Source organism: Sceloporus occidentalis, unplaced genomic scaffold (assembly GCF_023333645.1).
Source record: "Sceloporus occidentalis isolate IW3139 unplaced genomic scaffold, rSceOcc1.0.p SCAF_37, whole genome shotgun sequence".
Classification (NCBI taxonomy): Eukaryota; Metazoa; Chordata; class Lepidosauria; order Squamata; family Phrynosomatidae; genus Sceloporus; species Sceloporus occidentalis.
The window spans coordinates 6,143,471-6,159,043 of NW_028317017.1; the positions used below are offsets into that span (position 1 = coordinate 6,143,471).

Sequence of the window (15,573 nt, forward strand, 5' to 3'; positions counted from 1 at the left end):
TGGCTGATTTTACCACCCATGATATTATACTAAAGTTCTCATGTTGTGAAGGTACATGCTGCTCTTTTTTTTTTTTAGCTACTTCTACCACGGTCATATCTAACTTGCCTCACACCAGGAAACCCCTCTACTGACCTAAGAAAGGTAGGAAATGGGGATGAGGTAAGGATATATTGGGGTGGGAGAGGAGAAAGGTAAGGGGGGGGGGGGGGGGGGGGGAAATCCTGTTGTCACCATAGCAAGCAGCAGTGTAAAAACAGACAATAGAGTAGCCTTCAGGAGATGCTGTAGTACAAGTTATTCAATTTTGTACACTTAATGAAAAATATATTAAAGTACTTGCCAAGTATTTTAAAATGCATTTTGTTGAGGCGGCTGCCTGAGTCTGGAGTGTCTTTTTAAAGTGATGCCCCACCTTAAGACTCGAGGCAAAAGCCTTAGAGGGATGGTTATAAATAATCTCTTGTCCGAGACCAACAATACAGAGATTAACTGCCAGTTAATTAACTGTCATGTTTACTAGGTTGTGGGAAATTGAAGGTGATATTATGCATCAACAGTGGTGGGCTAAGCAGGTTAAGTACCCAACAATGTCCATTTTTCCCCATGAAACAGAATCAGTGATTGGCTTCAGGAGTTTAACTAGCATTTGCATCCGTTCAAGAGCCTTCTGTTAGATTACTAGGCCAGAGCCAACAAGTGTCAGATTTTATAGCCAGAAGCCATTGTAAAAAAAAAAAAAGAAATTTTATTTCAGATACAGAAGTTGCAGTATTGATGTACACATGTCTATAAACAAATTTTAAAAAGCCCTATATACACAGAAACAGCAGCATTTGTGCCATCAGTGGCGGTTCAATAAAAGTGCAAAAAAAGTGGTTGTAAAGCTGTTCAGAAGAGTTTCTACTGTGTAGACAGATTTGCCAGGTCCATGATGATGGGAGACATTAGCTGAGGGATGGTGCTGATTTTCATAAGCTTGCTGCTTGCATACTTGTTCCTCACAGCCTGGAGCAAAGAAATAAAAAAAAAAATTTAAGGTGGAAGGATGACCTTGCAACACTTCAACAATTCTAGGGTTTGCTGACAAATACTGGCTTCAAATATGGCTCCCTAAAGTAACATTAATCAGACACTCCTTACCACATGTTTTGTCAGATTCTGATTGACTTTGGTTACATTTTTAGCCATGTTCTTCATTATCATATGCAAGTCATCCTCTGTGTAACCAGTGTAATGGCGCTGTGTTGCTCCCTTCAAAATAGAGGAAATAAAGTCAATGACTATGCCATATCCTTAAAACAAGAAAGGTGGCACCACTGATCACCAAAGCAGGAATGACTGTCATGTTCCAATTCTACAGCCCATAGTTAATCAGACCCTAACTAGTTAAGCTTCACCAGTAAGTATTTGAAGTAATAAACTCATTGTCAGGCAGTTTGACTGTTAAAGCAGGACAATAAACCTTAACTGGGTGCAATGTGATGTAGAGCCCTGCGCGGGACTGCTTTTTTAATCGTGCTCCCGCAATGTGGGTGTTCCGCTCCTGCCACATTTCTGGCCAATCCCGCCCCCTTACCCAATTTTCTGCGCAGTCCCGCAAGGCTGCCCTTGAGTTGTTCCCTCACAGCATCTCTTCTCTTCCTGTGACCCCACCTTGTTCCTGGGCAAAGCAAGTGACATCACATCATGTGACTCTGCCTTGTTCCTGGGCAGATCAAGATAGGAGACACTAATGGAGCAGAGAGAAGGCAGCCTTGCAGGACTGTGCAGGATTACTGGGACCCGCAGGTATAGTGCCAGACTGCCCACAGCCCCAGTAAGACCGCCCATGCCCGCAAGTTTTTTTGCGGGACCTGCCTCCCAATGCAGTCCTCTAATGTGATGCCAATATGAAGGGAAATGCAATCACCAATGCATACATACCCAACTGCCTTGAGCAAGAACCTTCTGGGACAGACACAGGGCAGCAGCAGCTATTTCTGAAGGGCGGAAGTGTACCATGTCATAGTCGATCAGTGTGAGCTCCATCAGGTATTTAGCAAGTGTGTGCTGTTCAGCATCAGCCTACAATTTTGAAAGACAGACAGCATTAAATGTAAATAAAAATGCAGCCAAGCATGCATGATTAGCTAGTTTATGGATAGCTTAAGTGTCAATGTAATCATAACACAGGGGTTATAAGTGGCATATTCAATTTTCAAGATTTTGTAATCCAAGCCATAGCCTCATCTGCTAGTATGACACATGTAAACCGTTGATACTGGTTGGCTTCCATTGGATTATGGTCTTTGAAAAGGGGTTCATCCAAAAAAGTTTCCTCCCATCAGTTATTTGAAGTGTCACATTTAGACTTGTGGGCTGTACATTGGGCAACTGCTCAGTTTGCCTTATCTTATAGAATCACTGAATATGAAATACCCAGCTTTATGCATCCTGTCTTTGTTAGGAGACTACCAATGATAGCATATGATGTTTAAAATTGTGACTTACGCTACAGGACTTTGAGGCACGTCTCAGGAAGTGTAGAGGCAGAGGACGTCCAAGGTCAAAATTTAGCTCTCGTAGCATAATCATTTCCATCTCCCTAATCTGAGATGTAGTGTAGGCATTATCAGTGATGTAAACAAAGTCAGCAATCTCAGGAGCATACATCTCTTCATATTTGGAAGCCAGGAGGAGTGATGTAACACCAACCAATTGAAGCTTGCTTCGAGACACAGGCTGAACCTTAGATAAAGAGAAGCTTTTAGTGTATGAACTCTTGCACAATTTCTCTTTTTTTTAAAAAAAAAAAAAATTCTTACTTGTAAGAAACGGTCCATGACTGCAACACTCATGTAGAGAGTCTCCTGGAGTAACTGGAATCTAGAGTGAACTTGAATAAGCCAGTCAACCAGAATGGCCCGCATGCGCTCATTCACCTCGGTCCCATCTAGGTAGCGTGGACGTATAGACTGCTGGACCTACAAAGGAAAGGTTAATTGTAAGCTATTAACGATTATAAATTAAGAAAAGTTTTTGAATCAGAGATTAGTTCACTACAATACTAGCAGCATTATTCAATGCCAAACGGCATCACCTTTAAACATGAGAATGGCCAATCATTTTGGAACATCCTTTAAAAGCATGAGACTGTTTTGGCATGCTTGTGAAATACTGCCATTTGTTTTGCGTAAAGCAAAAAAAAAAAAAAACACCATGTTCATTGCATGCATTAAACCATAAACTCGTAGTTTAAGACGTGCATAGTTATTCTTAACCATTAAGGTGTTGCGCTACTATTTAAAAGTTGCCAGTTAGTATAGTATTATAAGCATGGTGCTTGAAGGACATGCGTTAGGACCATGAAGCATTGCTGAACAAATGCCATTAAGTAGGTATGGGTAGTAGCTAGCCATTTATTCTTCTTTCCTGCCAATTCCAATTAGTGTTCCGCTGGGGATCCCAATGGAGAATCAGCATTATACAAAATACTGAGCATCACACTGGTAGTTTACACCAGGCCACATTAACCAATTTGTACATCATAAGAAATTCATACCTCTAGCTGTCTAAGGTAATTATAGATGTCCATCACATACTCGCTGCAAAGCTGTGGGTTGCCACCATCATCTACATCAATATCTTCCACATTGCTCAGAGTGGCAGAGAACGCTTGACATAACTCCTCTTCTTTCATGGACACATCCATCAGAGCAGGAGAAGACACCTAGCAAAAGAAATTGCGAAGATCAGCAAAATAGCACCACTTGCCATTTCTGTTTCCATAGACCTTAATGGTGAATACTTACTTTTGGGGGGGCTTCAATGACTGCAGGTTTAGCATGAACAACCTTGGCTTTCAAATTGACCACTTTAGTTGGCACAGGTTTTGAAGTCTTCACCACTGCATTAGGGTTCTATTAAAAGGCAAATTGTAGTTTAAACATGGAATTCTGGCATGCGGTTTCAAGGAGATTTACCCAGACAGTTCATACTGTACCTTAGACAAGGGTTGCTTCCCACGCACTGTCACCTTGTTTCCGATTTCACCCAATGCTGCTCTTCTAACATTTATCTGGGCTTTGGCTCTCAGCGCACCCGCAATAGCATTGTCCACTTCATGGGAAATCTGGAAAAGCCACATATTAGAAGAAAATATCTACTCAAGCCTAATCCATCATACAGTCTGAGAATATAAAAACTTTACCAGAAACTCACACAAGAGCAGTATGTAGCCAGGCTAGTTCACCATAAGCCAAGTACTGAAATAAGCAGGAACCTTAGCCAACCAAATCTTAGCCACCAGACAGCTCTCCAGCATCCTTCCAGGGGGCATTCTATATGCATGTGTTTCATCCAACAGGAACTTTAGGCAACAAAGTGATCCAGCAAAAAGCAGGGGACCCAGGTGCCTCATTTAAGACAGTGAGGTTTGATCAGATCAAGTGGCTGTTACAGAAACCTTTGTACAGGAATTGGAATGCAGGGTTTAAATAACAGCTCTGGTGTATCAAGTGATAGATGCTTGAGCTCTTATCCTGTTAGGATGAACAAGATGTATCCCGGTAACAAAGTAATGCAGCACTCCTACCAACTTTGGACTAGGTGACAAGCCCTACTTTGAGGCAGCAGCGGCCCCCAGTCCCGAGAACTGGCCAAGACTACCAGCTGCCCAGACAGATGGACTTCCACACAGAGGGCCGTAAGGAATAAAAACCTGCGGTCATCGACACATACACCTTACTGATAAGTGATAGTATAGCCTCAGTCCCATAGACTACACTCCCCACATTACAGCTGGTTATACTAATTACATTTGCGTAAAACAGATAGAAGCACAGGCAACTCAGTCCAATACACTACCCGTGCAGAGTATACACCAGATCTACACACCACTGCACCAGGACGGTGTACAAAGTCAGCTAAGTCACAAGAATACGAAACACGCAGGACAACAGGCTATACTATGAAACAAGCAGCTAGCTGGGGGAAATCGAGCAGATGCTAGGCCCTAAAAGAAGCACCGCCATAGAAGTAAACAGAAACACCAAAGTAAAGACTTACGGCAGCACGGCGGGTCGCCATTTGATGAAGAATAGTGGGGTCTTTAAAACCAGAGGATAAAACAAACGATAAAACTTCTCCGAGCGCCTACGCCGCGAATTCCCACAAGACAATACAGCTCCTTATCCCAGCAACCAACAAGGCATTTTAAATATCGCTCCCAGTATCCCGATTGGTCAGAACGTCAGCCGATCCTGCACTGTGATTGGATGAGAGGTATCGGAGTCATGGCAACCCGCTCTCAGGAAATGAATTCCCTTTCCCCCGCTTAGTAGCTCAGTCGATTGTTTAATTGACCATTATATGTTTTGCGACAGTAAAGCAATTGTCACAAAGTGTATTTTAATAAATATGACTTTCCGGGTTTGCTATTTTGTTTTAACGGAAACGTTAGCCCTGGAGCTTTTATCGCGAGATTTCGGGTGGCAGAGGCTAATGGGTAATGCGCGTCACACCGTCTTAAAGTAACGAGACCGAGTACGGGGACTACGACCCATATTTGTATAATAGTAATATTGGTATTACGTTAATGCGTCTGTAGCAATAGTTTAGGTATAAATTAACAAAAATGTTAGCATTAGACATTTAAAAATGAATAAATGGCCATATTAATCTTTAAGGGGATGTTTACGTGCATTTGACAGAATGGCGGTAAAACATGCAGGTATAGTTCCAAGTTTAAGATTTCCCGCCTTTTAAGCAAAGTAATAGCAGCCAGGTGATTGCATTCATTGAGGTTTTCGCCCATTCTGGACCGGGGGGGGGGCAGATTCAGACCCTTTACTGATCAGCAGTGCATGCTATCAGCCAGCAGGGGGAGTAGTCATAGATCCCAGCAGGATCATCTCAGCGTTGACACCTACCGGGGAATGCAGTGTGGGCATTGTAACACCTGATCTGTCAGTTATGCTGACCAAACCTACATTGTCTTCGCTGATTCTGTCCTTCACTTAACGAGTAGTTTATCATACAGATGGCAAGCTGTCATTAGATATTGAGTAAAGCGTCACATATTCATTTTGCTGGTCTAAAATTGTTTAACCCACTTTATTCCCTATAATTCATTGGTTGACCCTTTGCAATCCAGTATTTGACCCTAAGCTCCACACCACTAGAACTAAGGGTCATTTTTTAATTATGCTAAAGGACTCCTCTGCAGGTTTTAACATCAATGGCCACCACTCAGTTCTCTCTATACTAACTGTCTGGGTAAACTGGGAACTCCTGGCTGGCATCCCGCATCCTAAACCTGAGTATCCCACAATCTACTTAACAGCTCCCTGTGGTTATACATAATTCTACTTTCTCCTTCACCCCTATCATCCAGTCATTTACCAAATCCTACTGCCTTTAATATGTCTGAGATTTGTGCCTTCGTCACACAAGATAACGCTTAAATACAAATTCATTCTCATGTGAAATCCTCTCGGGTTATTGAGACTCCCTACTAATTGGATTCTTGCTTATCGCCCCTTTCCTCTCCAGGATTTACTCAGTGATGTACTCATGCTCTGGAATACCTTATCATTCCATCAAACCCATATGAAATTTACCGCAATAAAATAACCATTGTACAAGCTGCCACTTTTCCGCTCAACCCTTTCAATAAGTTCAAAAGACCTGGTTGCTCATCTCCCTCTGCACTGGTATATGTTATGTTCATGTTATTGCTTATTTGTATGTTGATAATGTTATTGTTAATTTTGTATTCTCCCCTCATTGCAATGTACGGCACTACAGAGTCTGCTGATCCTCTGGCAATAAAATGTAATAATTAGAAAATGTATAGATGATAGATAGATCACTCCAGAGTAAGGCAAGTATAAAATCCAATTTAGACAATATTACTGCAAAGATAAAGCGCTAATTTTAGGACTTGCTCTTAAAAAATATTTTTATATATATTATTTATTTTTTTTTGGAACTGGAAGGTTCCCCCGATGGTGACATCAGTGGAAAATTATTTTTACATTACTTTATACAAAGCCGTAACATTTTTACATTAGGTATGATGGGACTGTAACTCTAATTTTAAACAAATAAAACAAAAACACCCACAAATGTATATATTTCTGTAAAGCAGACAACCCAGGCTATCCTATCAGGGGTATTTGGGCATTCTACATGCAGGTATTTGGCCACCAATCACTGTCAAAGGTGGCCACAGAAATTAGTTCCTGCGCTTTTTTCAACAACGCGTCTTAGTATTTTGTAGTATTCTTATGATTTTTTGTACAGGGTATGTGTTACGGCAGAGAAATCTATCCTAAATTGCTCAGCCGCCTCTCCTGATTACGGAAATACCCCAGATGCCTAGTTGTTTTTGTGGTTTTCTGGACATTACAGGGCACAAACGAGACCATGCGCGTTATAGATTCCAAACGTGAAATTTTCACATTTTGCTTTAGTAGACCTATGTTTCATTTGGGGCTGTTTAGCACCCGCCTAATTATAAATATCCCCATAAAAGTATATATTTTCGTAAAGCAGACAACCCAGAGTATCTCATCAAGAGCATTTGGACAATTTTCATGCAACCATGTGGCTGCCAATCACTGCCAAAGTCAGCCGTAGCAATAATTTGATGCGCTTTTTTCGCCAACACATCTGTGTTGCTGAGGATATTTTGCACATGGTATATGTTATGGCAGAGAAATCCAGCCTAAAGTGTTCAGCCGCCTCTCCTGATTACGGAAATACCCCACATGCCTAGTTTTTTTCTGGACATTACAGGGCATAAGTTGTAACGTGCCAGCATACTGGATCACTGATTACGGAAATACCCCACACGCATAGGTTTTTTATGCATATGGTTAGTTATGGTTTTTTTTTTAATTTGCAAGGAAAAAACTTACGGAATTGTGCCAATTGAAAATATCCCCCTGTGGCTCACCCTAACACAAAAAAAAAAAAAGAAGTATAACGGAAATTTAATAATCTACCTTGGTGTGGTAGATCATGAAGCACTCATCGATGCAGAGTCCTGGCAAAGAGGGACAGGAAGGGCAGTGGTACCTGGAGTCCTTCCTGATACCCTTTTTGTAACAGACTCTGCATCTTTTCTGAGGCTTCTGTTTGGCACCAGTGGTGGGGATTGTAGAAGGAAAATGCCTGCCGGTAAGACGCAGGACATTCTCATCCTGCACATTAGGGATTGGCTGCTCAAAGAGGATATCCCTCAGGATTTTGAGCTGGAACTCTAGGAAGATGTAGATCTTCCCAGTAGCACATTTCTTGTACAACACATGTGTTGTACGTGGCAACCTCGGTGAGGTAAATGGCCACCTTTTTGTACCAGGTCTTGGTCTTACACAGCACCAGGTACGGCTGCAGACACTGGTCAGAAAGATCTACACCCCCCATGTTCTTGTTGTAATCGGTGATGCACTGAGGCTTGAGCCCCTAAGCATCACCTTCCCCACGTACACTGACAGGTACCACCTTCTCGTTGTGTATAGTGGAGAGGATATATACATCCTTCCTGTCAGTGTACCTGAGGGCCAACAGCTCCTGACTGCTGACATAGTATTCTTCATGGGAGTCAGTGGGGTACCAGGTCTGGCTTCTGTCTCCTTGGTCAGCTGCCGGACACTGGGCTGCATAGATGTTTGTTTGAGCTCCTAGCAGCTCAAAAAACTCGGGGGCAAACATTAAATTGAAAAATGACTTTGGCTCGCTAGCATCAATGTCACATCTGATGCCAGGAGTCCCAGTAAAAGCAGGGATTACTGGGTCTATCATATTTGGGGGCACCCTCCACGCCTGGTTTTAGCAGATGGACCCTGGCCATCATCTTCTTCCTCTGACTCGTCATTATCTGACGCACAGCTAGATTCATCAGATATTGGATCAATATCTGACGCAGTCAGAGCGGCTTCGTCATCAGACTGAGTGAGGAAGTCATAAGCCTCCTCAGTGCTGAAGACACGTTGCGCCATTGTACGATACCTACCTTCCCAATTTCTAAAACACTACACTATTCCCAATTCCCTCTAACCACCCACCAAACCCATTTTTTTTTGAGGATTGTGGGGAGAAAAGGGTGGGTTGATTTTGGGTAAGACAGGTATTTGGGGGTTTATATATGATGTGGTTTTGCACTAAACACTGCAGCTCTGCAAGATGATCTCTCTCTCCGATCACAATAATGGAGGAGAGAGGAAGAGCATCTGCAGTAACAGACACACGATCGTTGTGATTGGCCATCACAGCGATCATGTGACATTACTGCCGGATGTGTGGCACTGGGGGGCAGTCCCCCAAGGCTAATGACACACTGGAGGGAATGTATCTGTAATAGTTTACCGGCATTCGTGCCGGTAACTGTTACAGCTCCCTCATCGGAGTGATCGGGTAGCCCAGCAGGGTCTAGACAGACCCTGCAGGGATACCCTGTCCTCCCGTGAGCTACCAGGTCACGTCAGTGACGTGACCCGGAAGGGAAAGCGCAATCGCGCATTTCCAACTGTAACAGTTTACCGGCATTCGTGCCGGAAACTGTTAGAGCTCCCTCATCGGAGTGATCGAGTAGCCCAGCAGGGTCTAGACCAGGGGCGTCCAACATGCGGCCCTCCAGCTGCTGCAGGACTACATCTCCCATACTCCTCAGCCAGCCCCTTAGCTGAAAGAGCATTATGGGAGATGTAGTCCTGCAGCAGCTGGAGGGCCGCACGTTGGACGCCCCTGGTCTATACAGACCCTGCAGGGATACCCGATCCTCCCGTGAACTTCCAGGTGACGTCAGTAGTAACGTCACCTCAAAGGGAAAGCCCGATCGGGCATTTCTATCTGTAACAGTTTTCCAGCTTTGCGCTGGAAGCTGTTACAGGAGATCGGGCAGCAGAAAGCCAGCAACGCTGGCTTCTGCTGCCAGGGGGGAGTCCAGGCTGTCAAACGATGTGTTTCCCTGACGCTGCATGAAGGGCTAGATGTACCGGTACGTCCATAGGGGTTTCTTAGTGGGCGTGTTTTGGACGTCCCGGTACGTCTATAGGGGATTGAAGGGGTTAAAAAGGGTTTATTTTCTAAATGAAACATTGTTTGCCTTTTTCACTTTACATTACACATGGCTAAACTCTACAGAGTTCTTGTGCTCTGTGCAAGTTAAAATCAGAGCAATTTCTACTTCAAATTAAAACTGTACTATAATGCATTATGAAGTTAAAGCAGCAACTTTTTGAAACTCTGCCTTAGAAGTGGCAGTATATCACAGCAAAAAGGTGGAAAATAAAGTACTCAAAGCTTACTTTAGGGGCAAACTGCAGCTCTCTACATCCCATATGTGTGTAGAAGGGGTCTCATTGGACAGTCGCTACCAGGGCCAGACTGGGAATAAGGCTGCCCTGGTACTTTAAGGCTGGGAGCTGCCTAATGGCATAAGCATGGCGGAATACATTTTTATGGTCAATGTGCATCCAGGCAGATCAGATTGACAAAAATAGTAATACCAGGCATTGGCACATTTGTCTGGTGTGCCCACACACACACACACACTGAGAGCTAGCACTGAAAGCCAACTGGCGGCAAGTTTATCACAACAGCAGGTTAAGCTTCCAGCCAAACACCAAGTTTATAAGGGGGGGGGGGCTGAGGAGACACATATGATAGCCAATTTCCCTTCAAATGTATACATAAGAGTCACATAAGGCAAGGTGTAACCTTTAAACACCAACCCAACCAAGTCTTGAAGGGGGGGGGGGGTAGCTTAGTGCTGTGGCTTGATCCAGGTGTTCTTATACATGACAAGGTATGTCCATCCTAATGAAACCCCATCTGTCCTTTACCTTTCAGGAGGTCTCAATGACACCAGCTTCTTCCCCTAAACATCACTACAATATTCATCATGCAAGTAATCCCTCTACTTCATCTTATACCCACCCCCTCAATCCACTAGATTGTACACTCACAAGAACAGGGCTCTATTATATTCTAGTTAATTGTACTCCATTAAGTAATCAAGACAAATATAAATAAAATAAAGTTTATTTCTTGTGGGATAAAGCACATAGTATTTAAATACATTTAAAACCATTATTGAATACATATTGAAGTGTTTAGACAAAACCCGCAATTAACATCTGGGGATAGTGTTAATGACTTGTTGCATGAACTTAAACCAATCATTCTTAGAGGCATACAGTGATTCCAGTGTAGGTACAGCCTGGTGTGGTAGGGAAAGCTTTCAGAAATTAAACGGGTTGTCCAGAGGGGAGCATTCTTACAATCAGATGTTCACACAGTATACATTAAATATAAGCTTACCTAAATAATGCAATAGGATTCAGGTACAACTTGTTAAGATTCTTTAGTAGGAAAAATAGATAAAAGTCATCAACTCATGTTAACTATACAATATAGATTAGATAGCTCTGTGTTACTCATTTAATATTGGGAACACAGAGCTTGTTGCCCATCTGTTAAAATTGATCCAAGGACTAAAAACCATGTCTTTGTATGTACATTTAAGTGCTTATAAGAACTTTCTTGGTGGCCTATAAGTTAGTCACAGAGGCAGCCAGATCAGTTAGAAGATGTGAAGACAGATGTGGGATTGTGCTGATCCTCAGTAGTTTACTGCTGGCATACTTGTTCTTCACAGACTGAAAGGAGGAAAGAATAAAAAAAAAAAAAAAAAAAAAAAAAAAAGTTAATTTTGGGGTAGCCTGCATTAGAGTTTTCTGCATATTTAATACAACTGGCACAATCCAATTTGTAGCGCATTAGAGTATGAGAACTGTATCCTATATAGCATGTTAATAAATTCCATTATTTTATTTTCTATGTTTTATACGACAAGTCAATTCAATAAACTCAGTTTGTGGTAACATTAAAACTGCTTCCTCCGGGAAGAGTTTAGGCATTCAGTAACTAAATAAAGTTTCCAATGGTGGATTTAGATTCTGCAGGAGCAAGTGGAGTAGAAACTAATGCCTGTTTTTTTTTTTTCTTCAGTTTGCATGCAATTAGAAAGGTTGATTGCATCCCCTTGCAGTGGGTGCAGAGACTGACAGCCATTTGATGTATACAGCCGATGCTGTGGCAATTGCAGATGTCTGCTAGAGCAGTGGCTTTATTACAATAACTGAAGGGGTTAATCAGGACAGTCAGCTGTCCTTAAGACTACAGTATCAGGAGAAGCAGGGGATTGAGTAGCCATTTACTTGCCAGCCTGTCAATTCTGAAAATTAGTTAATATAGGGTACATGGCACAGCAAGACCAATCAATTTTAAACTTTGCCCCAGGCAGCATTTAGTCTTGGGCTGGCCCTGCAGGTGTGCAACACCTCAACATATGCTTGCATGCTAGAGCTACAAAAAGTGCACATAAATGGCCCTTAGTAAATAAACTATAGGCAAGTAAAAATTATATATCTATATATGCCCCTCAGTAGGACCTCCATGGAGAAAATATTACTCACAACAAGTTTAGTCAAGTTCTGGGTCATATTTACTACATTCTTTGCCATGTGTTGCATAGTAGGGATCAGATCCTCAGTTGTGTATCCAGTGTAGAACTGCAGTGTCTCATTCTGGAGGAAAAGAAACAAAAAACCATCACCATTGCATAATGCGGTTTTGACCCACTACAAACATATGTATGTGGTTGTGACCAAGATGTTGGAAGTTTAGTACTTACCCATGTGCCATAGTTGAGAATCTTTTGTGTCAGACAAAGAGCAGCAGCAGCTATTACTGAAGGATGAATGTGAACCATGTCATAGTCCAACAGAGTCAGCTCCATCAGGTATTTAGCCAGACTGTGCTGCTCAGCATCTGCCTGCAAGGATAAAGTAAGAGTGAAACCAAAGTGTTGACTCCTGTGTGTCTTGTAGAAAGTGTCATATTGTCACCATGCTACCGACACCCACCTGGCAACATTTTGAGGCTCTTCTGAGAAAGTGAAGTGGTATGGGTCGCCCCAATTCAAAGTTGAGCTCTTGGAGAATTAACATTTCCATCTGTCGAATCTGAGCTTTGGAGTAGGTGTTATCGGTTATATACACAAAATCCGCTATACTTGGAGGATACATTTCTTCATACTTTGCTGCCAAGAATAACGCTGTGACTCCCACCAGCTGAAGCTTGTTTCTGGAAACCGGCTGAGACTTCAGGTGGAAAAATGAAAGTCGTTTTAGTACTGTATCAACTAGAACCCTTTTTCCCTAATTAATTTAAACAGTAACTGTGCATGCTCAAGTTTATTAATAGTTCAATTTACCTTTGAAGCCCCTGCTACTCACAACATTGCAATCCTTTTTATGGTTAACTATGTACCGTTGCCCAAGTTGTACTTGCCTGCAAAAACCTGTCCATGACTCCAATAGCCATGTAAAGAGTCTCCTGGAGTAACTGGAATTTGCAGTGGACTTGAATTAGCCAATCAACAAGGATTGTTCTCATACGTTCATTAACCTCCATACCCTTCAAGTATTTTGGATGTACAAAGTGCTGGACCTGGGGACAAGAATGACTTGTCATGAGTGACTGTTCCATTCCAAGCTTTCATAGTCAATGAATGTTTGCTCTTTTACCTCCAGGCGTTTCAGGTAGTTATATACATCCTTCACATAGTCACTGCACAGCTGAGGGTTGTCCATATCTTCAGCATCAATATCTTCCACATTGTTTAGAATATCAGAAAAGGCTTGACACAGCTCTTCTTCCTCCTTCATTGAAACATCCATGGGCATAGAAACATGATCCTAGGGGCAGGTTGAAAGGGATTTTAAAGAAGTCAGATATGCCAACACTAAAGTGTCAATCCATGGCTGGATACCTTGTTCAATGTCTTTATATTTTCAAATGTAAGGACTCCTCTGCCCTTAATGCACATGTGGTACATTTTAGTTAAAGTTTATACAAATCCATAGGATGTTCTCATGATCCTTTTTGAATATTTGGTTACAATTCCCCCACCCCCAGTAACCTGCATAAGGTGTATCTGACCAGGTCTGAGCCAATGCAGGGTACTTCCTTGTATACACCTCAATTGGAGCTTTTTTGTGCTAGTGCGAATGTTTCAAAAAGCAGAGGGAATAATGCAGCCGTTCAAATCCTCATTAAGATGGTCACAGATATTCGTATTTGGGGCAGTAGACTGTCCCTTTAACAAAATAAAAAAGCCTGACAGAACACAGCATTAGGAACCACCGACTACTCCCTTTATGACAGCAAATACTTAGTCTACTTATTGAGACCTGCCATTTATTAGTCAAGGTAGCCCGAAGAACGCATGTTAAAATCTGTGGGGAGAATTTTTTATGACTAGTTTGGAGAACTCATACTTTATGGTTTGACTACTCATGTCACTAATTGTTTTTTTCATCTAATGGCAGAAGTCCCATGACTTAATGTTGAGAAGTTACAAGGTCTCATGAAATTCATATTGAATGTATAGTGAACAGGCATTTTACCTCAGCTTTTGGCCCATGGGATTGTTTAACTTGCACAGGAACATTGGCTTTAGCTACTCCTTGTCTTTTTGTTCTGATGTGTTGCTTGCAGTTCTACAAAGAAAGCTCATCAGTCAAGTGAACTGTCCCCACTGTTTACAGATTCACATGTTTTCATATTAACCCTTGTGTGCCATTAAGGCAGCTATGCTAATCGCCAGTTCATATTATCTTTACAATTACGCTTTTGTAAACTTTCAGATTGGTGCATTGTCAACTGGCTCTAGCATCCTTTGTAAGGGTAGCAAGGATGGAAAGCGTGAGGTCTTCACAATAAGACAAGTTCCACCTTGCCCAGTATGGTCTTAACTAAAGCTCTTCAAAGACATGCTATTTGTAAATCTAATCTAAAATATATACATATATGCTAATCATTACAAGCGAGTTTTTCCACCATGTAGGGGTAAGATGCCAAAACCCCTGTAAAGAGCAGTTTAACAGCTTACCATGGGTCCAGGCTTGCTTGTCACATGTGCTGGCTTATTACCAATTTCTTCAAGAGGTTGTCTCTGGACTTTGTGTTTGATGGCAGCCACACCACCTGCAAAAACATTGTCAGCTTCCAAAGGGAGCTGAATAGTGCATCAAGTTAGCCGAATATCTGTTACCGCTTCCAAATAGGTTTGTCAGTACCAGATTTGTTGGCACAGAGCAATACGCTACCTTAACTCCACAACACTAACAACCTGGTGCCCAAACTGTTCTTTGCAAAAAAAAAAAAAAGAAGTTTCCCAGTAATATTATAGGTTATACAGCCAAGTCACAAGTTTCAGTGATTAAACAACCAAAAGTTTAGGTTTAAGCAGATTGCAAGCCATTACCTTGAAGGCAGCTGGGATGTCTCCACCCAACCACTGAATCTTGGGAAGGTGAGACAAGGAACCAGAACAAGCCAGATAAAGTTCCTCCACCTAACCCTCAAGACAACCTTAGGTTTTTTATGTTGGTGAAAACTATTTACTTCAACTGTATTCAAACTTACCCATAATGATTGCAGAACCAGCAGATACCTAAAAGCTTTGGAGCTCTTTTCCATCGATACATTTGTTTACAAACTGTACAGGCTTTTGTA

General features: G+C 42.1%; 2 protein-coding genes across 2 annotated transcripts; both read right to left on the reverse strand.

Annotated features, from left to right (window-relative positions):
• Positions 1-903: 903 nt before the first annotated feature.
• On the reverse strand, positions 904-5,070 carry LOC149297771 (G2/mitotic-specific cyclin-B2-like). Its single transcript, XM_089488215.1, has 9 exons — positions 5,050-5,070; positions 3,986-4,114; positions 3,795-3,902; positions 3,545-3,712; positions 2,808-2,966; positions 2,494-2,730; positions 1,927-2,067; positions 1,144-1,254; positions 904-1,008 (listed from the first exon to the last, which is right to left on the reverse strand). The coding sequence occupies exons 1-9, from the start codon at positions 5,068-5,070 to the stop codon at positions 904-906; spliced, it is 1,179 nt and encodes a 392-aa protein (XP_089344341.1).
• Positions 5,071-11,540: 6,470 nt separating this feature from the next.
• Positions 11,541-15,487, reverse strand: LOC149297772 (G2/mitotic-specific cyclin-B2-like). Its single transcript, XM_089488216.1, has 9 exons — positions 15,484-15,487; positions 14,948-15,042; positions 14,463-14,555; positions 13,581-13,751; positions 13,345-13,503; positions 12,918-13,154; positions 12,686-12,826; positions 12,468-12,578; positions 11,541-11,648 (listed from the first exon to the last, which is right to left on the reverse strand). The coding sequence occupies exons 1-9, from the start codon at positions 15,485-15,487 to the stop codon at positions 11,541-11,543; spliced, it is 1,119 nt and encodes a 372-aa protein (XP_089344342.1).
• Between the last annotated feature and the right edge of the window lie 86 nt (positions 15,488-15,573).

Bases quoted from the DNA above. Each gene is read 5' to 3' on its own strand.
- LOC149297772 (XM_089488216.1), bottom strand. The intron at 14,556-14,947 runs GTAAGCTGTTAA...CTTTCTTTGTAG, and splicing joins CAAGCAAGCCTGGACCCATG to AACTGCAAGCAACACATCAG. The intron at 13,155-13,344 runs GCAAGTACAACT...TTCCACCTGAAG, and splicing joins TCATGGACAGGTTTTTGCAG to TCTCAGCCGGTTTCCAGAAA.
- LOC149297771 (XM_089488215.1), bottom strand. From the start codon at position 5,070: ATGGCGACCCGCCGTGCTGCC. The intron at 4,115-5,049 runs GTAAGTCTTTAC...TGGCTTTTCCAG, and splicing joins TGGCGACCCGCCGTGCTGCC to ATTTCCCATGAAGTGGACAA. The intron at 3,713-3,794 runs GTAAGTATTCAC...TTCTTTTGCTAG, and splicing joins TCATTGAAGCCCCCCCAAAA to GTGTCTTCTCCTGCTCTGAT.